This window comes from Pleurodeles waltl, chromosome 8 (genome assembly GCF_031143425.1).
Source record: "Pleurodeles waltl isolate 20211129_DDA chromosome 8, aPleWal1.hap1.20221129, whole genome shotgun sequence".
In the NCBI taxonomy this organism is placed as follows: domain Eukaryota; kingdom Metazoa; phylum Chordata; class Amphibia; order Caudata; family Salamandridae; genus Pleurodeles; species Pleurodeles waltl.
Window position 1 is genome coordinate 74,309,158 of NC_090447.1, and position 26,519 is coordinate 74,335,676.

The 26,519-nt window shown below is 44.2% G+C and overlaps 1 protein-coding gene across 3 annotated transcripts in view; it reads left to right on the forward strand.

Annotated features, from left to right (window-relative positions):
- The window catches only part of LOC138249726 (folate receptor gamma-like), a 58,590-nt gene extending 33,722 nt beyond the window's left edge, over positions 1-24,868 (forward strand). For all 3 annotated transcript variants that reach the window (XM_069203760.1, XM_069203759.1, XM_069203761.1), the window contains exons 4-5: positions 2,814-2,949; positions 23,555-24,868. In XM_069203760.1, coding sequence (XP_069059861.1) covers positions 2,814-2,949; positions 23,555-23,838 — 420 coding nt within the window. In that variant the 3' untranslated portion in view covers positions 23,839-24,868. The remainder of the gene's footprint in view (positions 1-2,813; positions 2,950-23,554) is intronic.
- Positions 24,869-26,519: the final 1,651 nt, after the last annotated feature.

The window sequence follows — 26,519 nt, forward strand, 5'->3', positions numbered from 1 at the left end:
CAAGTAAGTGATGGGTGGACTGCTGTTGAGCTCAGCCGCTGGTAATCACTCGGGCCCTAGCCCAGTACATCCTTCTCTGCTCACCATGCCACCTCAGTTTGGACCCTGCCATATGCCAATCAGTCTCAACCCTGCTCCACTGGGAACAGTCCTGCCCAAACTGCTAAGCCAGGTCCTCCCTGAACCAGAACGCAGCACAGTTTTTTCCTAGTTAGGGATAATCAGCCGGGTAGAGCTTGTTTCCAAGGACACAGTGTGCACGGGACTCACATCTGGGAATACATGTCCCACTTATTGTCATTTTGTACACGATGTTGTGTTAGTTTGGAGACAATCCTATGCAAATCGGTCTCGATTCTGCTCCAATGGGAACAGATCGGACCGAATTGCTAGGCCAGTTAGTCCCTGAACCAAAACACAGACAAACCAGGAGTAGTTTCACATTTTTAGGACTCTTCATCATGATAGCACAGTGTTCTCTTCCAAGAAGGAATTTGAATATCCTAAACTTTCTAGATAGTGCTCATAATACCATGTTACCTGAAAGATCAGGGGTTAATTTACAGAAAGTGGCCAGGGGTGCAACAGGTGTGTGCCCATTTTTGGTGCGATTGGGGGCACTCTAGTATTCCAAAAGGGAACACAGACACTTATGCCCCCCTTCTGTAATGCTGAGAGCGCTGGTACTGCGTGTGCGCCAGCGATCTCTTGAGAGGGTGTTCCCTCATTTGCATGAAGACATGGTCCCCTACAGGCAGGTGCAGTCATTCAATGCATCCACGTGCAGGGGGAGCTCTGTCCCCTCTCTAAAGTGCAGGTGGTTCCCACGTGCATTCTAAAAGACAGATCGGCTTCTAAGCTGCCACTCCGCCTTTTACTAATTGGGCTACGCTCTGAGCGGGCAAGAGTTTGCAGCTGCTCTGGGCACCATGCATTCATTATAATAGGGTACGCCATCCTGGTCTGCGCCAGGTGCACCTTTTGAAAGGTGCGCTTTGGCGTAAAGTGCCACAGTATTTATATGTTCTTGTTGCCCTATTTATGGTATGGGCCCAGACCTTTATACTAACATAACAACTGTAAGTTCAATGGCAGAACAAGTAGGTCAGGCCCTCTAGTAGCTTAAACCACCCTCCACCTCTGCAAGCACCTGCCAAGACATAGGTAAGTAACCAGCCAGTACAGTTTGAGATCAGATGAGACGCCGAATGCTATGTTACATTTACATCAGTCAAAAAAAAGTTTGTTTTTAAAAAAAAAAAATTTTTTTTAGCTCAAACGGGGCCTATTTTCTTAAAACATGTACTACTGTATTGCTGCGCAGTAACAGGCATTTTGTCACACAGAGGCAGGTCGCCTTTCAGTTGCCGATTGCTGTATTTACACGTTAAACTGTTAATGCGGTTTAACCCTTTACCAAATTGTGTTCAGCGATTTGCCACTTTTACACCAGTTAAGTTATACTGCTTCAAATGTGCTGCATTTTATGCTTTTTTTCTTGCTGTAAACCTTTGCCAGCCCTGCCACATAATTTGGCCCTCCATGCCGCATAATTAGGGGCCCTGCTTATTACTCTTGTCAGGTACTCCACCCTTGTCTTTTCCCTTCTATTTTTTCCATAACAAGGGCATGATTTAAAGGGCAGCAGTAAAAGGGTTTCTACTTAAATAAACAAGCATTTGCAATGCAATGGGTCTGGCATTTGCTCGAGTTAGAGCTATTAGCTTTGTAAATTCCTAACTGGACTTTTTTTGCCTCTTAAATTGAAAAATAAAAGTAAACCAGTTGACATAAGGGAGCCGATTCAAAGTGGCATGAGCGCGAAGAAGAGAGACAGAGAAAAAGAAGTTTGCTCACAGTCAAACATATCAGGAATCATGCAATTATCCATGTAACAGGGCAGTCTGCAAGGCGGTAAAAAAAACGCCACAAGGAGGGATAAACGCAAACCATTTACCAATGATAAAGGATTTTTGAAAGGCAAGCCCACGAACAAGTGAAAGTGATGGGCATGCGGTGGGCGTGGTTAAAAGCTCACAATACTCACAACAGGTCAAAGCGCTTGCACGCTCGACCTAAAAAGAGCAATTCTCTGCTCATGCCTCTGTTGTTTGAAGGATCGTGTTGCGAATTGCCTCTCTTGCAGACGCCCGGAAGCAGACAGACCCCCTCCATCTCTGCTTCCGGGTGTTGCATGGTGCAGAGTTCATGCTGTCAAAGATGGCGGCGGTCCCTTCATTCCACTGAGGGCATGATGTAGATGTCGGCGGAGGGGAATACTCCTTCACGATGTGACGGATCGTTCTCCGTATTACGATCCCATTATATCCTCTAGAGATTGTAAAACTGCAGATGGGATATCCATCACGTTTGTGACGGAGTTTTGAATCCGCCAAGATGTACATCAGGCCCATTGTTACATCCCCCGCCATGTTTGGCGAAGGTAGCTCTGTGGAAGTCAGCCATGGAAAGCTTGGTGACCCCCCACGGCAAGGTGACTGCAGTTTATCCTGCTTTGAGGGCCATATTTCCAAGTGTCCACCATAATGGTTGGAATTCCACTCTCTCCTCCTATGGGTATTTCCATAATGTCTGCCAAAGTTCCACCTCTGATCCCCAACTGTGCAGGGAACCCCTTTGAGAGTGAAACCAACAGTACTAGTGAGAGCTGAAAACGCAGAGGAATGTTCATTTCAGGCCTAAACTGCACACACTAACGGATGTAAAATCTCTCGGTACTATAAATGGGCCTTTGATGTTTGCTTCTCTCAGTGCCCGGGTCTCAGGGTGCTGACTGTGCTCTCATGTCCTAGGCAGACAGCAGCTGGCGGAAGGAGCGAATCCTCGACGTGCCGCTCTGCAAGGAGGACTGCGACACCTGGTGGCAGGATTGCAAACTGGACTACACCTGCAAAGAAAACTGGCACAAAGGCTGGGACTGGACAACCGGTGAGTGGGCGGGTGGCCAAGTGTTCGGCTAATGGCCAGAGAGCTGGCTTTTCAATGTATCTTCAAAGTGAGCAATATTCAAGGAAAAATGAATGGATTAAAATATGAGTTAAAGCCGAGGAAGTAAATCTTCTTATGTTTTTCACCATCAGTGATATCGATTAATACTTCAACCTAATAACTCATTATTTAAAACCCCAGCGAATAACAAGCCCCTGCAATCTGCACGTTTCAGGCCCTTTCAGTAGTGTGTTCCTAGCTTCGGCCTGCTACAGCAATCTGCAAGGCCAAAATCAAAGTAAATTCGAGACATTGAATGAAAAGGTTGAGGGGTATGGTGGTTCTTGGACTACATACTAAGCTTTGTTTTATAAAAAGAAATATCCGTAAAAGCTCTGCAGTTGAAGGAGAACTTTGTATTGTCAGCTCAAACCCCTTGAAATGTGCCGGTTGTGGTTGGCTGAATAACAAGGTACCCTCTTCCCCTTGTGCACTGCTGACCACTTAGAATTTGTAATCCCTGATGACCTCGTCAGTGGCGTGGGACCGTCCCCTTGCCTCAACATTGCTGCATGTAGCACATGCCCGGTGCAGGCTACATGTATGTTATTTACAAGGAATGGCTGACTGCTGTGCACCGTGTGTAAGGTTACCAGATGACTCCATGTCACCAAGGATACAATACTTCTGTCCTGGGCTTCTCTAATAAACACCATTATTTTCAGATCTAACTCAGTTGGATCAACTGAAGTGAATCCGGAATACAACTCCGAGGATGCATTTGACTGTTAAACGAAAACCCAGGAGTAAGGCATCAAGGTATCGGTGACATGGATTTATTCGGAGCCCTTACCTGTGTGCCAGTGCGTAAAATAACCACGTCCCAGAGTACCTCTCTCTGGCCTTTTTATTGATGTTAAGGGGAGAGGGGCGTTCTGACTCCTTCTTAAAGAGGTGAGTGACAACATAATACTTCCTGTACCACCGAAGGGGTTCTTCGCGCTGCCCAGTGCCCATGCACAAAATGCCCACTGGACACACACTTGTCGGCCAGAAAAGTTGATGCCATATTTTTGCTCTGAAGTCTGACTCCGGTGCGCATGCTGCCTGGATACTCGTTTGTTATAAAACGTTTAATTAGAATTTAATTTATACTGTTTTCAGGAACCTGCATTCAGTAATATAAAATATGTTCTTGGTATGTTCACTGTAGAATAAGGCATTTTACTGTCTTAAGATGTCTTAAGATGCTAAAATATGGTGACTGTCTCTGAATGCACACTCCCGTCTGAAACCGGTCTTGTGTGTTAGTATGTTCTGTGTGCAGTCGGGTTGTATGAAGTGCAATGTTTAGAGGTCTTGCCATGATGATTTTTTGTGAAATATGGAGGTTTAATCCAACTATGATGTTTTTTTTATTTTTATTAATCCACTACGAAATGTCTTTATGCTCAAATGGAAATGGTTTGGAATGCTCATAATGGCCTTCATTTTGTATGGTAACCTAAATAAGTAACTGTTATGGCACTTAGTACATACTTGCTCCTTGACAAGGTAACAGAGCACGTGCAAGCCAGTTTAACAAACATTCTAATGTCATATCAAAAGTTAGCACCCGCTTGGAACTGTAAACTGCTCCTGACTGATGTGCGGGGTCACAATGTTCACAAACGGGCAGATTAGTACCTCAGCAGCATTCCCCTACCACCCATCAGGGCCGAAAGTTCTGTGTACATTGACACCCACAGAGCTGTGGTGTCTCTAATTCAACCATTGTGGTTAACGAAACGCTATTAAGTTGTCATATTCTAACCAAGGTGGTAATCTAAGCAGGTAAAGAGGGAAGGGAACGTTCTAGGACAGTCTCTTGCTAAACTGTGGGTTTGGTTTGCTTCTCGGCACTCATTTTTAGGGACCCAGCACTTATTTTTCCTCGTCCGATATTTGTTTAGTGCAAGAGACGGAAGCACACACGAGAAAGGAGGAAGAGAAACCTGCAAACATGAGATAAAGGGGCAGAGAGTGTCTGGTGGTTGATTAAAGAGGCCTGAGGTGGGTTCCAGGCTGTGCAGACCTGGTGTTCGCTGCGCTGACCATTAATAGCACCGACAGCAGCCTCCTGAGCATCTCTTTGGCGCGGGCACTCAATGTTTTACAAATTAAGCACTGGTCTCCACCCTACAGCCACTGAGCCCAGGCTCTGCACTTCCACTGTCTGGGGAGGCTGTCCCCATCATGAGCCATGCCAACCAGGGGCATCCAACTAGATCACACTTTGCTTTTATAAGTAATACTTTGTAGGTGGCACCTATGCCAGCACTTGCAGAATCTCCATTTTGATGTTTACATTACTACCCACATAATCTTTCTAACTACTGTGATCCAGTGGCCGCCCGTCCTTTAGGGTGGAGGGGCCACGCCCCCCCACCTTTTGCCCCTCATGAAGAGTGTCTGTCAGGCTGAACAAAGGTCAGTCAGCCTGACAGACACTCTCCATGTTCAGGTCAGGCAGCCAGGAGCAGACATGCGCGATTTGCACAGACTCCTGGCTGCCTGAGCTGAACTTTGCTGGGCTGAGGAGGTCACAGCTCCTATGGGCGTGACCTCCTCGGCTCAGCAAAGGTGCCTCAAGGCCCTCACCTGGGTGACGAGGAAAGCGTCACCCATTGACTTCGACCTGGGTGCTTCAGGTTTAAGCCCTGAAGTGCCCAGGGCGAGTGTCAATCAGTGACACTTCGTCACAGAGTGGGGTGGGGTCAGCAGTCTCACTGACCCCATCCCACTCTGTGACGAGGCTGGGACTGCTGCCTTCCCTCACTGGCTGACCATAGGTCAGCCAGTGAGGGAAGGCAGCAGTCCCAACCCTCCTGGGACCTCGAGGCTGAAGGTAAGTGTGTATGTGTGCGATCTTTTAAAATGAATATTTGGTGCATGCATGCATGTTTGAATGGTAGGAGTGTTGTTAATGGATGTGCGTGCATGCGTGTCTGTGTGAAAGAATGAGTGTGTGTGTGTGTCCCGCCCGCCCCCATCCCTCCTAAAGCTGCAGGCCGCCATTGCTGTGATCACGAGTGAACCCCTTCCTTCTTGTGCAGCCTAAAGCTCTTGATATTCCCCTTTACACTACCAACCCGTGAGCTGGTTAGCGGCCCCTGCTCGCACAGTGATGTAGCAGTGGCCTAATGGTAGAAAGACTACTCACCTGAATCTAGTGTCCATCAAAAGAAGTGCTTAAGTGATAAAAGAACAAGAGCTGGGCACCAAAATATTACTTAGAAGCCCCCTTCTTGCGTTATCAAGAGTCGAGGTGCTGAATTCCAAGAATTTGTAGTCCTGATTCCACTTCCTACTTTAAGCCACCACCAGGCACCCCGCCTCTTTAACTCACGCTTGAGGTTCTTTTTGTCCCTCCTTTCTCCCTTTGTCACTACTTTTCACAGTTTCTCTTTCTCCTTTTGTGTTGTATCTCTGGAAGTCTGATGAGGAAGAATAAGTGCCGGCCTGCAAAAATTAGTGCCAGTGGGCCCCCCTGCAAATTAAACACTGATCAAAAGTACGAAATATAGCACTATGCACTTACAAATAAAGAAGTTTATGCCTACAGTTTTATGTCCTCGGATTGCAGGCCATCTCCAAAACCCTCGCTATATTCTTAAACCTGGAGGAAGAATTGACCTTGACTTAAAACTTCGATTGTTGCTGCACCTGTTTTTTCTGTTGAATGACCCTTTCCTTCCTTTACTTTCCTTACTCTGTATCCTCCTGCGTCGTAGTACACTCTCCTCCCACGCACAGGCATGTTTGCTTTCATCTCTATTATTGCATTTACGCCAATTTCCCATCATGTCAAAGATCACAACCACTTCATTGACAGTCCTACCCCTGCAGCCGAACAGTATCCAAGCATCTCTATCTCATCCGTTAACCCCAGCAGCGCATCTCTAGCTCATCTGTTAACCCCAGCAACGCATCTCTAGCTCATCCGTTAACCCCACCATCGCATATCTAGCTCATCCGTTAAACCCACCAGCACATCTCTAGCTCATCCGTTAACCCCAGCAACGCATCTCTAGCTCATCCGTTAACCCCAGCAACGCATCTCTAGCTCATCTTTTAACCCCACCAGCGCATCTCTAGCTCATCTTTTAACCCCACCAGCGCATCTCTAGCTCATATGTTAACCCCAGCAACTCATCTCTAGCTATCCGTTAACCCCACCAGCGCATCTCTAGCTCATCCGTTAACCCCAGCAGCGCATCTCTAGCTCATCCGTTAACCCTACCAACGCATCTCTAGCTCATCCGTTAACCCCACCATCGCATCTCTAGCTCATCCGCTAACCCCACCATCGCATCTCTAGCTCATCCGTTAACCCCAGCATCCATCTGCATGAAGCCTCACACCCCACCTAACACCTATCAATTGAATCCCCCAGAAAGAGCTTGGACTACATGCAGGGAATGACGTACTTGAGAGCAAACGACTAGTCCCAATGCTCACTAGGTGAAGCACTATTCTTTAGGTGCTTCAGTGCCTTGGTAAGGGTAGTAACCACTATATAAGTGCAATTACAATGCAATATAGCCTCACAGGGGCAAATGCGTTGGAATCGAGGTAAATCAAGTAATAACTTAAGGCAAAATTCCCTAAATATGTGATTGGGGAAACTTTTTTTTGTGTGGCATTATCCAACTTTAAGTTTTAGATTGTTAAAGATGTGCACTTATTGAACAACTGTGCTGAACAAGAACAGAAACTATTAATATGTGGCAAATAGTGTATTGTTCACGCAGATCAGTCTGAGTAGGGTGGGACTGGGACAGAGTATAGCCCCTAGGGGCCAAAACTGAGGCGGCCACATTAGTGAATTAGCTAAAAAAAAAAAAGGCTCGTGTTTGCAAATTAGGGCAGTTTTGAACTTGGAAATGCAAGCTGTATCAGTGTTCTGCAAAGGATGGAAGACTGCGTGGCTTTGAACTAGCTGCAGGCAATGTTTATTTTAATATCAGGATAATCAACATTAAAAACCTGCCCAACAGACCCATGAGGAGGCAACAAAACAACCCACACAATGTACGTGCCAATAGACCCGATTCCGGCAGGAGATTCCCGATTTTTGAAGCAAGAAATGACTTAAATTTGATTTCCTCCCGACGGAAATTGCCTCTGCTTCAATAGAAGTGAATGGGTGAAATGCATTCTCCCGGTGTATTTGTTCATTTTTTGAATCTCCCTTCTATAAATGTGGCACGTATGCTGCACACACTGACCTGGGACCACTGGAACTGCTACTAGGGTTGCCACCTTTCCAGGAGAAAAATAACAACTTGTAAAGGCCTGGGCACGATACTAAATTAGATTTTAAACAAAATCGAAAGCGTTCATTTGTAACATGAATTTTCTGCCTTTGGTTACTTTAATCATAATTCAGGGTTTATTAATTCCTCTTTAGAACACATTTAAAATTGTTTTCTATTTGCTGTTTGAAGTTGTACAGATGAGGGCTCAAAATGCCAGCGTTAACTGGCGCACGACAATGCCGGTGGTGCCCTTGGAAAAGTGGCCAGGCGGAAACCCCGAGTCCTGCCTGGCTACGCTATAAACAGGGCCACTGCAATTATGACATTTTTGCAGCGATTTTCGCAGAATTATAGATTTGCTGCATTTGCCACATAAACCATCATCTACCGCATAATCTGTGACGTTTAATACAAAATTTGTTTTAAGCTCAAACGGTTCAAAAGTTACTAGAAATGCGACAACACGTGTTTGCCACACAGTGGAAGGACCTTTGCAAAGTTGCTTGGTTGCCTTTCTTGGCTTATTACTACAGTTGGCTGTTAAACGTTCACTAATGAGGTGAAACCAATGCCCACAGAGACTTACTAAGTTTAAAGATAATAAAATAATGAACTAATGCCATTACAAAATGTGCCGCAATATGCCGCATAATTTTCCTTTTCTTACCGCTTAATTTAGTCAACCCTCCAGCATAAATTGACCCTTTCCTGCTGCATAATTCCAGTGGCCCTGCCTAAAGGCCACTCCGACACTGGACCGTAGGAATGAATGTCCGAGCCTAAGCTGTTATTTAGAAACGGACTCGGGATTTTGGTGTCATTTACTTGATAGTACGTTTTTCGACCTTGAAAGACTGAAACTCCCAGCTTTTCTGAGGTTAGAGCGCCCTCTCGTGTCTTTGTGTACTTACTACAGTATTTGATTTCGTGCCAAGTTATTTTTATTTTTGAATGATTGGCATAATTTGCTCATATAACCCGTGCCTGAAATGCAGGCTCATCTTGTGATTGCAAAGTATGCGATTTGAAAAATAGCATATTTGCAACTCCAAAATCAGGAATTGCAAGACCCTTAGCAAGTCTTTCTGATTTTATGAGTGTTTTTTGGGACCCACTCTGAATCGCAGAGGGTTGTGGTTCTTAACCTGTATTACAGGGACCCTTGGGGGCCTGAGAAGCCTGCTCAGGGGGTCTTTGGTTGCTTAGAAAATTAAATAATAATAACAGATTAATAAAGTGCATATATATATAGATAAAGAAGCAAGATGTACAATCGAACATATCATTTATAACAAATATGAAGGCATTTGAAATTGGAGACAAAAAATGCAGACAGTATACTCGATTGATTTGTGGGTGCAGAGTAAGTGCATCAAACAGATTATAGGGCCACATGTACCAACATTAGGAATGGTGTTTTCCAAATTGCAATTCTTACAGAATTGCCAATAAGGAAATCGCAATTCCTAATGTACTGAATAGCATATTTAAAAATAGTGATTCCTACTCGGATCGCCAATTGACCTACTTCGTGAATATTAATGAAGTAGGTCGCAATTTGAGACCCACTAGGAATCGCTGCCATCACAGGGATGGTTGCCTGTTGGAGTCAGCAGACCACCATCTCTGTGATTACTTTGAAATAAAGCAAGTTAAAAAAAAAAAAAAAATGCAACCTGTACCTGTTTTCCTTTATGGACATGTTTTTTTTTGCTTAAAAAAAAAAAAGAAAATTAAACTTGTACGTTTTTTGTTTTTTAAGAGCAGACAGTGGTTTTGCACTGCTTTTGAAAGATAAATATTTTTTCATTTTCATTTGCAAATTGGTTACCTCCTCCTTCAAGGTGTCAGTAAAATATTAATGTTTTGTAACCAGAATTTGGTCACAAAGTTTGAATAAATATCACTGCACATTGGTATTTTGAAGAGACGCCTAAAAGGCGCCCTTTCCAAATACTCATTCGCAAAGCCAAACTGCGATTTGGTAACAGGCTCCCAAATCACATTTTGGCTTTCGTACGCTCCTAAATGCTTTTTTCTGTCGCAAACGGCCCGATTCGCATCCTCCCAAAAATGTTTTGTACATATGGCTCATAATATGAATGATGAGTTGCCTTAATTGAATTTAGAAATGTTCCATCCTATTAATTTTTCGTATATTTTATATTTGTTTATTAATTACATGAAATATATAAAAATGTGTGTATTGTTTGTTGAACGCTTGTTTTATGTATTTTTTGTGTATTTATTGCAGATCAAATAATTGAAAAATCTTAGACTGGGTTCCCTGGCTTCTACTACTGGCTGAGTGGGGATCCCAGGATTCCAATAATGGTTTGGTGGGGGTCCACAGATTCAAATAATGATTAAGTGGGGGTCCACAGAAGTCAAAATGTTAAGAACCACTGACCTAGAGTAAGCAAATAACACTTGTGAGTAACATAAGTAGATATTAAAAAGGATAAACTGCATCAAAGAATACTCTGGCATAGCATGATTGGCACAAATAATGTGTTCACAGTCTCATCCCTCTCCCAACTTCTGGGTCAGTGGATATCAGAGGTGAAGTATGAAGGTAAGCAGGTCTCCTCTGATGACCGAGGAGCTGTTTTCCAAGTAGAGAGAGTTGGGCCACTTCTCTGCACCTTCAGAGTTTATTGAGCTTTAATTTTAAGGTATTTTGTTGACGATCAGCCCTGAAAACCGGTTGTTAATGGTTTGCCAGTTCAGCCATGCCAAGGCGAGCATGCGGGTGCTGGTGGATTGTCTTGATGCATGTGTTTCTGGTTTTTTTTTTTCTTCTACAATTACGGCAGCAACCATGTTAAAATGAATTTGGATTTTCGCAGTGTGCAAGAAGTTATAAAAAAATATATAATTTTTGTGTTTCTGGTAATCCTCCAGGACATCCGGCAGCAGACACTCTCCAGATCTGAGCCCACTAAGGGTCAATTACTGGTCCCTCACAAAGGACAGATACTATATTACACCTGCCCAGCTGGCGGGGCCAGTGGGATGCACCTGACGGGAGCCCAGCACAAGACTCGTGGAGGCTTATATGGGGTACAGATTTCCACGACTCCTGTCACTTTGCCCTTCCACAAATGAGTATCATTTAAAGCTGAATATAGTGCAGATATGTAGTCAAGGTGATCCCATCATCCTGTCCAATCTCCAGCTGTAGCAGATGGTTTGATTGTACCCATTTGTCAGCCACTTTTCAGGTGTATTTGCCAACATCTTTCAGGGACCTGGACCCTCCTGGGCTGCTAGTTTTAGATCTGGCTTACCAACTATCTGATCTTCATCATTCCTATTTTCTCCATGATGTGACTTAACATGGTTTACAGTCATTCTTTGTGTTCTGTGCCAGGTATGGCTCCCCTGATCTGTGTAGGTGTCTCCTTATAGGGTGGGGTTTATCGAGGAGTCATTTATCCTAGACAGGCTCCTATTGGTCTTACGGACGTGAGTTTCTATCCTAGTCCATAAATGGTGACGTCACCATCTGGAGAATCATGATGCGTCTTGAGATAATTGGGCACCTACAAAGTACGCAACCATTTTGGGGATCCTTGCCCATCAGACCGCATATGCATTTGTCAATCCAAGCATTTGATTTCATGCCTTAGCAGTGCCATAATAAAACATGCATCTTCCAGTCCTGGTTGGTTTGATTCTAAGTATTTGACAAAGGTGAGCTTTAAAAGCCCAAAGTGTCCAGCCAGGAGCATTTTTGTGAAACAGTCTTTGAAGAAAGAGGTCCTGAGGCATTTACAGCTCCTTGTCAAACGCACAGACGTTTAAACAATACCTATTTAAGCACACAGTCAGGAGATGTAGTTCTGCTCACTGATAAGCATCTGGATGTCATCTGTTTGCTTTCAGAACTACCTTAACTGCATGACTTTGAATGGTGTGGCTTTTGTGGTGAGGTCTCTTGCATGACCAGTATACAAAGAATTAAGTACTCGCAGTCTGGACTATGGATTTTCTGTAGGATAGCACTGAGTGGCAGAACTCTCCTTAGGTTCAGAAAAGGGTTGTATTCAACATTAGAGTCCAGGCTTCTTACAGGATTCACAGGCTTTGAAGTGGCTTCCATTGTAAAGGACCAGAGGTCATTGGACCCGAGGTTGTCTGTTCCTCCCACTACTAAAACTCGAGTTTTTTTGTTATTTAGCTGAAGCGGATTCTTACTCGTCCAATGTGCTTTCACCATCAAATATGTCAGAAGCTATTGCCAAGTTGATTCCTCGTTGCCCTTGGGTCAAACGATCATGTGGGCATCACCCACATGGCCATGTTAAGTAAATTCAAAGTGACTAAAGTGTGAACAAGCGCGCAGCCTTCTGGAACACCACAGTGTAGGGTTTTGAGTAACGAAGGGCCCCAGTGAGAATGAGTGATACAGACTGTTTCCCTCTAACCCCCAAGCCGCATAATTGCTGAGCGAAGATGGAATGGGCCACTCTGTCGAAGGCGACTGAAAGTGACAGAGGACCCTAACTGCCGCCATGTCTGAATCCAGTGCAACGCAGAGATCGTCCAGTGACACTTTCAGAGCAGATTTGGTTCCATGATTTGCTTTAATGCCAACCTGTGCTGGATCTTGCAGCTCATAGGGTTCAAAATATTCTGAAAGCTCTGTGCTATGAACACTTCACTGGCACATAGTAGTAGGGCTATAGACTGTCATCAGGTGGCTCCATTGGGTCGGCGTCCACTTTTCTAGGTATGGCCTGGAGATCGCTTTAGCTTAATGGCCAGCCTCATGCAATCAAAATAATTATTAAAAAATACACACACATATGGATTCATAGAAGGGCTCCAAGTGACCCCACTTCTTACACTGGTCTGTTCACTTGTCATGTATATTTTGCTTCCACTCGCCACAGCATGGGACAAACTGCTGTCCGTCACAGTGGTTGACGGCATTTTCCCCAATCACACATGCACATCTGCTTAAAAAGAAGTGCACTTCATGTCAGGGCTGATGGACCAATGTTTTTTTTTTTAATTCTTTATCTTTTGAATTTTTTGTAGTCTTAATTGTGTGTATGAACGGTCTTTAGGTTGCAGTAATTCAAAGCCACTATTACCCTTTCTTTGTACAAATAACAATCTTAGTTTCATGTGACGTACAGTAAAGCTAAAAAGGAGGTGTAAGGGTGTTTTACGTAAACCCACATAGTTGTAAGCACTTGGTGTTCTATTAAAATTATATGTATTGGTTAACTCATGTTTTAAATTGACCATTTTTTTAAAAAGCATATGGCCGCCGCAGTTAGACGACACATTTTTTGACTACCTTTTCTTTTTTGTGGAATATGCTAGAAATAATAAAAAATAATCATTGTACCAGCTTGCCAAGACCAGACCTATTGGCTTTGCCTGTGCTTTTTTTTAGAATCATACGTGTGGCTTGTCACTGGCACGAGTTCTGTGAAACCAGTTTAAGAGGAAGATAGGCGATTTATACAAACTAAGTCCCTTTTTTTTGCCAGGGATCACTAGGGCTATGTGTGCTTTTGGGCACCAAGAATATTTGTGCTTTTAGCCATCCTTTCTGCTCTAATTGATAAGGGCTCAGCAGCTTCCCCAATAATATTTTTTTTCAAAAAACGTGACAAAACAAGCATTGGCAAAGCCAAAAGTCTGCCTGCCAGTGCTGGACTAGTTGAACAAGTGCTTGTTTTTACATTATTCTACCTCTTTCTGAGAGGCAATTTGTTTCATTTAAGATTCCGATTAATTAATTAGCTGTCCCATAACGTTCTTAGCCATCCATTGTATCTAATTCTGAGTCACAATTCGTCCCACACAACCGAAAGGGTTTACTAGATGACTTTTGCAGAGTCTCATTTTACAAGGAGTGGCTTAATCCCCCCCAATTTATTTAATATCGGATACTTAGGGATGTGAAATGCAGAGATGGAAAATCAAAAGCGATGTGTGCAGAGAGATGGACAATTCAGGGTGCATGGAAAGATAAGAAATAGTGAGTGTACACTGAGATGGGAAAGACTGGATGTGCAGAGACAGGGGGAATGCTGGGAGTTCCGAGTGATGGGGGCCTAGTGACTGAGTAGAGTTGGGAAATATTGGATGTGCAGATGTTAGAAGGGCTCGATGTTCAGAGAAATGGGAATGTTCAGTCTTACAGGAAGTGGGAAGGATAGCGGGGTTCCGGGAATGAGATATAATGGGGAGATCTAAGGTGGTTGACATTTGGGAATAAGATGAAACCATTCTGAAAACTGAATAAATTGTTCACACGACAAGATACACAGTGCATTAAATATCTACAACTGTGGCATCCATGAAGGGCAATTGCACAAAGCTCAAAAAAATCTACCCACTTGAGAATAGGACCTTCACAGACCTTCTTGTGAACCAGGCTTTAGCATTGATTTGCAAACCTTTTACCAAAAACTCAACTGGGGAACTAATAAGGGAAAGGAAAAAAAAAGGAAGAGGGCATTGGCTAAAAGGAAGACGAGGAATGGGAGGAGAACCTGACACCAGGCCTGCCCTTGCTTTTGTCACCATAGACCGAGAGCAGCCAAACACGGGAAGGACAGTGAAACTGGTCAGAACCAGTTGGGGATGGGCTAGCGGTTGTCCCTGCACGACGCCTGGCACGGGAGATAACAGGTGGCACTCTTAGGCCCGACTTCTGAATCTTCCACAGATCTAGGAGTGATCAGCAAAAGGCTCCCTTGCTGTCTTAAGAAGGAAGACTGGGCCTCCTTCCCTGAGCCCAGGAACCACCAGAGTGCCTCCGAGGATAGCTTGCTAGCCTCTTGTGTGCGCTACAGTGATGCAACACGCTTCCATAACTCCCCCTGCAATTGCCCAGCGGACCAGCACCAACTGGACCTGCTTTAGCCATGCTGCCAGCCGCTACTGAAGTGATCCCTGATCCACAAAAGGTGTCCCCTTGATGGGTATCAGTGAGAACTCCTTCACAATAAAAAGATGAAAATCTGAAGTTTGTGCTTTTCACAACCCTGAATACACCCATTCATGCCAAGACTCCTTTGCCTGTGACGACTGTTAATGCAAAGTTTGGGTGAGAACTGCTATTCACGCCGACAGCAACCATCTGCTGCACTTTGCACCGACAGTGACTGTCCATGATCCACCAACGCAAAGCTCCAGTGACCACCGGCTATTCGCCCTACAGCAATAACCGTCCACGACGCTTGGCCTGCTGTTTGCACGAAAAGCCTTCTCCAACGCCAATGGAACTCTTCATGCTGAACTTGAGAAGGTAACTCTTCAGTGAGTAAGTTTAACCTGATCCCTCCATCGCGGTCAGCCTGAACTTGTGACTTTCCCCCAGTCTAGCACAACCAAATAACAGTGAATGGCGCTTTCTGCTTCTAGGCACAGTTTTCACTGAAACTTTGAAATTCAGTATCTCTGGTTCTCCCGATTAGATTGTGTTAGTTTTGGTGTCATTTTATTTATAAAACATTTCCTATGTTTTTCTAAATTGGTTCTGGATTTTTATTGTGTTGTGTTTTTACTTTATTACTGTTTGTGTGCTGCATAAATACTTTACACATCACCTCTAAGTTAAGCCTGACTGCTCTTGTGCCAAGCGACCAGAGGGTTAAGTACAGTTTAATTTACTGACTTTTGACAAGGATTGTGTTTATTATTTGAGTGGGGCTCTCACCCCTCTCAACTAATACCCCGATTTCTTATAATTGGAATGTCAAAATAAGTGTTTTGAGTATTTTGACAGGGAACAATCACTATCCAAATATAAATGTGCGATGCAGGCTTCATGGCGCCCAGCAAAATGTAGCCAAACTATTGGGAACTGCGGCGGATAGGACTGGCACATTAACTTATGGTGAGGTGCTGAAAAAGCAGTATGTGAGTAGAGTTTACCCACTCAAACACCATAAGGTATGGGTGACGTGGTGTGTGTTAAAAATGGGGTCTCTAGTTGGCAGTCGGTTTGCACCCTGTCCTAGTAAGAACCCTCACTCTAGTAAGGATAAGGGAGATACCTGCTCAGATAACCCCTGCTCACCCCCTTGGTAGCTTGGCACAAGCAGTCAGGCTTATCTCAGGAGCAATGTGTAAAGCATTTGCACATAACACACAGTAATAAGTGAAAATACTACAAACGGACACCACACCAGTTTTAGAAAAATAGCCAATATTTATCTACATAAAACAGGACCAAATATGATAAAAATCCAACATACAGAAATAAAAATATGAATTCTGCAAGATTTACTCAAAAATACAGTTCCTTGAAGTCAATAGCTCAACCTGGGGCTATCACAGCATCGTGATCAACAAAACCAACAGTTCAGGCCAACCGTGGCGTTGCGGGCTAGCTACAGTGTCGGGAAGACCCACAAACAGTACCTTGGATTTGCAGGGCGTTGTGATCCTCGCGGTGAGCTCCGGAGAGCGGCGTCCCTGACGTTGCGGTGTCGGTTCTGGAGTTGGTGCAGGAGTCGTCGGGCCTTTGAGGTCACAAGCGTTGCGGATCAAACTCCAGGCTGATAAAGTCAGGTGCGCCAGCGTGGATGGCGTCGGGGCTGCGGTGCGAAGTGGGACGATGCAATGTGCGGTGTCCACAGGTCACGGTGCAGGCAGCGGAGGCGTTGTTGCTGAAGCGCTGTCGTCGATAGGCCCAAGCCAGCGGTGTGGGATGGGATGGTGCTTTGTGACCCTCACTAGCGGTGTCCACAGGCCACGGTGCAGGCAGGATGCCTGGTGACGACACAGGAGTCGATGGTGCTGGCGCCGGTGTTAGCAGGAGCGGTGGCAGCGGGGATGCCTAGGTTGAGGTGTGAGCAGGCAATGCCGGAGTGCGGGGCCCACAGGTCGTGCTGCGACCAGCGGCTTGGTGAATTCATCCGATGACGACGTCGGGGAGAACAGGGTTGTGGTGCGAAGCGGGGCAATGCAACTCCGTGTGGCGTTGGCAGGTCACGGTGCACGGCAGCGGCGTCGTTGGCACTGTCGCAGTGGTTTCTCCTCTTGAACAGCACAAAACGCACAGTTCCCAGTGCTGCAGGTCGAGGAAACTGAAGAAAGTCTTTGGTGTCCCTGAGACTTCCAACAGGAGGCAAGCTCTACTCCAAGCCCTTGGAGAACTTTCTCAAGCAGGACACACAGCAAAGTTCACCCTTTGCACTCTTCAGGTAGAAGCAGCAACTGCAGGCCAATCCAGCAAAGCAACACAGCAAAGGGACAGTACTCCTCCTTCAGTTCTTTAGCTCTTCTCCTGGGCAGGGGTTCCTCTTGGTTCCAGAAAGATTCTAAAAGTCTGGGGGTTTGGGTCTTCTTCTTATACCCAGTTCTGCCTTTGAAGTTGGCAAACTTCAAAGCAAAGTCTCAAGTGTTTGCAAGATCCTTCCATGTCCAGGCCAGGCCCCAGTCACTTGCCAGGGGGTCGAAGACGGCATTGTGTGAGGGCAGGCACAGTCCTTTCAGGTGTGAGTGGCCATTCCTCCCCTCCAGCACAGGTGGCTAATTAAGATATGCAGGCCATACCCCAGCCCCCTTTGTGTCGCTGTCTAGAGGAGAGGTGTGAACAGCCCAACTGTCAAACTGACCCAAACGGGGAATCCACAAACAGGCAGAGTCACAGAATGGATTAAGCAAAAAAATGCCTACTTTCTAAAAGTGGAATTTTCAAACTAACAATCTAAAAACCAACTTCACTAAAAGATGTATTTTTAAATTGTGAGCTCAGAGACCCTAAACTCCACATTTTTATCACCTCTCAAAGAGATCTACGCCTTAAGGATATTTAAAGGCAGCCCCCATGTTAACCTATGAGAGGGATAGGCCTTGCACAGTGAAAACCGAATTTGGCAGTATTTCACCTTTAGGACATATAAAACACACTAGTATATGTCCTACCTTTAAACATACACTGCATCCTACCCATGGGGCTACCTAGGGCCTAACTTAGGGGTGCCTTACATGTAGTAAAAGGGAAGGTTGAGGCCTGGCAAGTGGGTACACTTGCCGAGTCGAATTGGCAGTTTAAAACTGCGCACCCAGACATGGCAGTGGCAGGTCTGAGCCATGTTTACAGGGCTACTACTGTGCGTGGCACAATCAGTGCTGCAGGCCCCCTAGTCGCATTTGATTTACAGGCCCTGGGCACCTCTAGTGCACTTTACTAGAGATTTACCAGTAAATCAAATATACCAATCGTGGATAAACCAATCAACAGTACACTTTACACAGAGAGCATATGCACTTTAGCACTGGTAAAGTGCCCAGAGTCCTAAAGCCAACAAAAAAAGGTCAGAATAAATAGGAGGAAGGGGACAAAAAGACTGGGGATGACCCTGCAAAAAGGGTAATTTCCAACAGTGTGAAATGCATGACTTGGAATGATCCATCAGTGAGGGCACAGAACATTGAGTAGATGATGATTGTTGATTGAACACAATGTGGTCCATTGATTTATGAAGAGTAGAAAAGAGGCAGGATCCTGATGCTCCGGGTTTGTAGAGATGTCTGTGAAAGATGCGAGATACCATGGCATGGACTTTGCTTAATGTCAATTGATCTGTAGGGGAATAAGTGATGTGCTTATTGCTGGTTGCCTGTGCTGACTTGAGACCTGCTAGTATAATTGTTTATATTGAAAACCAGTGAATGGTCGTGCGAACTGGATGCAGAAAACTTAGCTACAAAAGCATCTTATTCTCCTTACCATTCATTACAGAATCATGCACATTCAGGATGTATGACTACTCCACCCAATGCGTAATACAAATGGCAACACACACGCCTTTCCCACCCATAGGCGTAAAGTGCACATAGTTAGGAATTGCCTGCCTCATTAAACTCTCAAGAGTGGGTTAATTTACTTTACACTCACCCCACAGCAAGGGTCAAGACTGGGCGCACGATATCCAGTAGCTAAGATATCTATAGGGGGACTAGACGGGGCTGCCCGCTCTCACCCTTACTCTTCACTATAGCCATAGAACCACTGGCAGAGAGTTTCAGGGACAGGAGCTGGGAGTGGGGCATAGTTTAAGGAGGGACCCCGCACGTCATCTCCCTTTACGCAGACGACCTCCTTATATATGTACGGAATGGTGGGCCGTGCTACCTCAGGTGCTCCAGATACTGGAGGATTTCAGTTGACACTCGGGCCTACGGCTCAATAGGACGAAGATGTGTGTGCCCCAATGCTTGAAGGGCTGGCTCGCCCACCTCCGTGCCTGGCGGATGTCCACTGGGCTCCACGAATATTCCGATATCTGGGTATTCAGATGTACCATGACCTGAAAGATCTCAGAGTGCAACTTGGGCGGAGCATACCAGGCACTGAAGGACGCTTTGGCTTTCTGGTGCTCGTTGAAGATGCCCACCATGGCCAAGGTCGCACTCTCAAAATGGTGATGCTTTCCAGACTCCTCTACTATTTTACCAACCTGCTGGTGCACATAACAATGTCATGGTTTCGAACCCTGGATACTCTACTGTGAGAGTTGGTGTGAGACGGGGGAAACCATCGGATAGCACAAGGGACTCTTCGCATACTGCAGGAGTGGGGGAGACTTGGAGTCCCCGACTTTGAGTTATTCTACCTGGCGGCCCAAATTCAATGGCCGGCACGATGGTTAAATGGTTTGGACTTGTCAGCAACTACCCTAGATGGAGAGACTGAAAGGGGGGAGGAGTTCATGGCCCGACTACTTTGTAGGAGGCAGATATCCCCAAAACAAACATATTGATTGGTGTTCACGGCCATAACTGCCTGGCACAGAGCCCTTGGGAGAATAGGCACGACTAACCCCTATGCCCCAGCCCTACGCCTTGTTGGACTGTCACACAGCGAACCCTGTTCCAACTTCACTATCGGACAACTAACACTTTGGACAGAGGTGGGAGTTGAGACTGTGGGGGACTGTTACCAAGAGGGTATGCTGGTACCCTTTAGAGACTTAATGGAACAGACTGGGTGCCTGCTGGCCAATTCCTGACCTACGAAGCCGTCAAAAGTGCCCTAAAGGATTTGTGGGGTAACCATAGTGAGGAACATCCCACGACTGCAGTCCTCCATGCTATGCTGGTTGTGGGTGGGGGATCACACCTGATTACATGGCTCTATAGGGCACTCAACGGGATGATTGACGGCCATTGGACGGCCTGCGCCTCAAATGGGTTGCAGATATAGGCAGAAATCTTGAGGACGCTGAATGGGCCAGAACGCTAGCACATGCACACAAAGTTTCATAAAACACGTGCCTGAAGTATATTAAATACGACTACATCCACAGGACCTATCTCACTCCGCATAGAACTAATCGGATATCCAGGGTGGCGACCGGGGCTTGCCCTCAATGCCAACTAACTGTCGCTGACCTTCGACATATGACTTGGGACTGCTCAGCACTGAGAGACTACTGGTGGGAAGTCCTTGCAAGGCTCAATGTCTTGAATAGACAACCAGATAATGGGCCGTCAGTATGCTTACTGGGGCTATTCGATAAACCTCTCTCCAAAAAGGTGGAGAACTAGTTCGCAGACCTGGAATTGGTGCTAGCGCGTAGGAGAGTGGCGATGGCCTGGAAAAATAAAAAGGGGCCTAGGCTGGAAACATGGGTAACAGACGTCACACAATGGGTGAAGGCAGAGGAAAGGGCGATACAGAGGGAGGAGATGAGAGGACTAAGGCGCCGCCCGATAGCACACCTGTGGGCAGAGGTGGTAGACAAATGGGAGATCATAGATGCGGTCACAGATGATACCCAGACGGGGCAATGGCACGGCATGAGCTCGGGGTAGATGAAAATTAACCCTCCGCTTACACCCCTAAACATACTCAGCAGGCGATGCCCCCCCCCCTTACCCTTGTTACAGGGCCTCCACCGGAAACGGATGGGAGGAGGAACCCGTGGAGAGGAGGGAGGGGCAGAGACCCAGCAACCGCAACCACATAGTTGTACTAACCAAGTATGGGCACGTTAATTGGTTATCTGGTTATTTAGTTATGTTATTCCTTTTCTATATAAATAGTTTTTTTATTGGTATATTCTCTACGGGAGCTGACTCCCTGTCTCACAAACATACCACTGTGAAATCGAGGCACTGTAGGTGCCCATAATGCAAATTAACATGTTGGAATGTAAGACTGCGGTAAAGATTACCATGTGTTTGTGGCATCGGAATGCATAAAATAGCCACAGATAGATAAAACAGTACAATTAAATGTATCTTCAAGTAACATGTTATGGCTAAGTGAATTAAATGTACTATTTTAAACACCAATAAAAAAAACTGTTAAAAAATAAATCCAACTCTAAAGAGTTGGAGGCATTGCACGGTAAATTTTTGAATTCTTATCGCCATGATTTTGAGAGCGCAATATAGCTTTACCATCCACTGCCAAGGACTGTACTGGTTGTCAAATGGCCTGAACCCAAGTTACAGGCCTGGGCCACAGCTGAAGGCCTTTAACAGCCGGTATGTCCTGAGGCAGAAGGACTGAAGGCCATTGGAACATTCCAGCCACTGATGGCGAAATGCTGTAAATTAAAAAGGGAGGAATATAAAAACCAACACTGGACTGCAATGTTAGAGCAGAAGGCTTTGACCATCCCTTACTAGCCCAGCGCCAATTCATTGCCTTCAATGGAGCTCCCAACATTCCAATGTTCTAAGTTAAAACATGTAATTAGTTTTCTATGAACCAAAACATTGACCTGTTAGCATATCCATCATCAGTCTTCTAATTTTAATAATTTATCTTATTTGTGATCAACGTTTATATGGTTTATTTTATACCTGAATAAAAGCACAAAAAATTAATATAAAAACAAGACTAATACCATGAGATATATTTTTTTACTTGTATTAATATGTGATTATACCACCTCTTAACAATCTTTTATAAGGAATTATCTTTGCAAAGTGTCTAAGTCAGTGTCTCCCAAACTGTGGGACAGAGGACGATTTTTGGTGGATCGCGGAAGTCAAAGGAATAAATAAATATGCCTTTACATCCTTGTTGCATTTGCTGCGCTTCAAAGACAGAAGTCAAATGCCAGCCTTTGCCTTCTGACAAATAGCTGCGTTTTTAAGATGGGGATTTGTCTATACAAACTCCTCTCACTCTGCAGTCAGAGAAAGTAAAGTGGATTATGTGACAATCTTGCTGGGTTACAGGTGAGTGAAAGGAAAGGCTGCAGGATGTCAGTTTTTGGATCGCACATGAAAATGTAAATTTCTTTAAATGGACTGCACATGTTCATCAGTTAGGAAATCACATCCGAAGCACATTTTATAGTTCTCAATTGTGATGGAAACAAAGATACTAATAATGTCAAAATTGATCAAGACCCCTTACTGGGTGATGCACAAATGATAAATATTCACTGAAACCTGATTTCCACACATTATCATTTTTTTGTAGTATGGTTTTATCAGTAAAACTGTATGTCTGCAAATGTAGTGTCCATTTCAATGGAGAATGTGCAGTCTGTAAATGACAGTGCACTACCAACTTTACTCTATAAAAAGTCCCTTGCTGCAGTATTTGAAACAAGGTTACACTATACAAAGTCCTTGCTGCTGTATTTAAAACAAGGTTACTCTATGAAAAGGCCCTTGCAGCTGTGTTTGACAGAGAGCTCTGGGTTAACACCATGGGCAGAACGACACCACTGCTGACTAATCAAATCCCTATAGAGGAAAATCATCATCATACTTATACAAAGACCCTTTCTATCTAATGCTTTAAAAGCTCTTTTCTGTGATTACATAAGCTCTGGGTGACAATTAGAGTTGTTTGTAGCCAGACCTAAAATTTAAAGTGGGTTTATTGCAGGAAACCCATGTTCCATCAGTAGCAAGAGGTGGGAGCCCTTCCACCTGCCTGCATTGTGAGATAGTTTCATAGCATCCAAAGTAAGTTGATTGTTCTTAGAGTCAAAGTTATTTCTAACACGGGTCTTCTCTTTTTTCACATCAACCTTAAAATTAGGCTGTAAGAACATTCAGGTTTCTCCAACCCAGTAACCCTAGGAAGAGCCAAAACCCACTCTTGATTCATGGAAAGTCCTTATTTTTAAACTTCTGGAAGTTAGCAGCTCTTGTCAAATTTGAGCTATGGGAGGATCATATGAAGCAATTAGATTCTAAAATAAATGCATGTTTTTGTTGAATATACTAATACAGTAGGTGTTATCCACCCACTGAGACTCTTCAACAATGAGTTCTAAATTTAAGATCTGCTTTTGTAGAAAATGCTTTTAAAATGTTATTTAACTTCTTGTTTTTCTTTTTTACTTTAGGTGTTAACCGTTGTCCAGAGGGTTCTACATGTATGAAGTTCACCGATGTGTTTCCACAGGCTTCTGACCTGTGTGTGAAAATTTGGAGTAACTCTTACAAGTACACCACCTACACGCGAGGCAGTGGACTCTGCATGCAAATGTGGTTCAATGTCGGTGATGGGAAGGAAAACCCCAACGTCAAAGTAGCAGAGTTTTATGCTAAGAACTCAGGCCACGTTTCATCAACCCACCTCGCCTTCACACTCCTAGTGGCTGCTAAGTTTCTGAACTGGGCTATTTAAGAAGAAGGCTGCACTCTTCTTTACACTTGTGTGCTAGTGGGGATTGGAAGAGTTTCAGACACATGATTCAGTTGATTACAACTCATACTTCCAAGTAACATTCTTACTATATTTGTTGAGGGGTATCTATTGCACGACTAACATGTGCGTCAAATCACTTGAATCATGAACCTGTAAGCATATCTCCATGCCTGCCTTACTGATGTCTAGAGATAAATCTGAACAGCATATGATATATTGTGGTTGTGCGAGGTGCTCTAGGACACACATGGTTATCTTAATCCAGGACTACCAGTGCATAGTTATCAAGTTTGGGACCAAACTCACATGTTGCCTTGATCCCTGAGTTGGGAATCTTGGAAAACAGGAGTGACCCATAATGTCCAACTCTTGTGAAAAGGGATTTGTTTGCCATAATGATGCCAATAGCTGGGTGTACCAGATCACCCTGGAATCTAGGAAGAATAATATGGTTTGATCCAAAAGTGATTATCCAATCCGCTGAATCAAGACATTGAAATCCATTCTGTTTCTTTACATTTGTATGGGTCCATGATCTGTTCAGCTGTCACAATGCCAGCTCTTGATTTTCTCCCATATTCTTTCCCACTAAAACGTCTCTCCAGGTAGGGGCACTTTTGGTTTGTCAGTTCAGACAAAAAGCTATTTAAATGCAACCAACCTCGGAGACCAGCCGGAAAATACAGGATTGACAAATCCACACATGACAAAAATGTAATTTGTCACCAGAAGAACAAGAGGCGATGCAGATGACTCTGATAAATGTTACATCTGATATCAAAGGTTGTACAGCAGTTTGTGAGAAGAAGAACACTTTGCTGAGCAAATACAATAGCCTGGCTTTAAAATGTAGACCTCTAATTAGCCAGAAAGTGATTGGGGCCAATTCGCAATAGTATTTAATGTTGACAATGTTTTATCTGCATTATCCATGGGCCACCAAACAAAATGCACATGCTACCTCCTGATTGATTGTCTTGAATAATCGTGAATAAAATTCTTAACTTGTGATGTTTTCCACGGCTGATGAATTTATTATTTCTGAGTGTAAATTCAATTGCATTTCAAACTGTGCTCAATGGAAGTTTCACATAATCTCTGAGCCAAATGTCTTAAATTGTCTTTTAAATTGGCTCTCACAACCCTCACCAGATGAGGCTAAGTGTTGCATCAGGTGATCACATCTCAGTTAGGCAAGCAGCCTTTAGCTTTTCCATTCACTTCATCTTCTGCCATTCAGTAGCACCTAGAAATGTCAAAGCCAGCTTGAGCAAGGCAGTGCATCCAGGGAGTTTTTAACTTACAAACTATATACGGTGTGACGTCAATGCCTCCACTTGATACTCTGCTCCGAAAAGTACCCAAATCCTCTGAAGAATCTCATTTGCGTTTGTCGAGAAGTTTCTCGACAAATGCAAATAGGATTATTCAGAGGGTTTGCCTACCTGTTGGTCCAGGTCCAAGGGTTTTACACTGCCTTTCATTATTGCATTTCATTAATGATATTCACTTGTCTCTACGTGCATGCTATTTTATTACCTGTCCACCTCTGCAAATGAGGCAGGTTGTCCCAGCAGACTGCGTGGCAAAATGGCCGATCTCCAGAGATTTTGTGCGGAGCACCTTCTTATAGCAGCTTCATGCTTATTGGCCTGTGCTTCTTTGGTAGATCACCAGTTGCTAACTTCACTGCCAGGCATGGTGTCATGTGTGCAGGCATTGCCTTGTAGAGGCAACAAGGTAGATCCTTGTACCTATGCACTGGAGTGAAAAGGAAATCATGATTGGAGGCCGTAACACCTACAGACTAGATCAACTACTGTAGAAAGGAAATGACTCCCACTCGTTCTACTTAATATCTAGTTTGTCCCCCTTTAAATATGGTTGAATTAAATTAAACTAATTTGGTATAGAAAAGCTGGATAGGGAGATATAACATACTCTAGTCTAAACAAGTATAATAGTTTCAATATCTCAAAATAATTTATAGAACACAATTGCAAGTTCAAAGCAAATATAATCTTGATCTGTATATTGGTGTACTGACCAAATGATGGATAAAGAGGTGACATGATGTAATGAAAGAAAGCAGAGTGATATGAGTAAAAAAAGGCTACAGGATATAGTTATTTAACAAAGCACAGAATAGTTTGCTCTAAATGTAGGTCAGGTATAAGCTATGCAAAAAGCCAACATAGGTATAAGCAAAAAAATTAGTATCTCATTTGGGGGCCATCCACAACTTAAACAGCAATGATGTAATGATTTCAGCAACTCTCCAGTATTCGCAGAGCCTTCATCAGGACAGTTGAATGAGGGCCTACATAAACCTGCTGTGAGCAGTAATATAGTCCTTCAGAAAAACACAAACATTAAAGCTAGTAATTTAATCTGTGTTTTGTCATACTAAATAGCCTGCCATAAACGTAAAATGATCAAGTGGATGGGTTAGGAAATTCAAAGGGTATTAGGAAATTAAGGAATTGAGAACCGTTAGGCTAATTTAACTTGGATATGTGTGACCATCCATCAATTGAGGAAGACAGATATGTAATTTCCTTGTTTTCATTACAGTTTACAACTATTGACCCTCCCTCCGAATTACATAAACATTCTCTATGGCATTGGGAAATGGAGAACCTAAGGGCAATCCCGCTTAG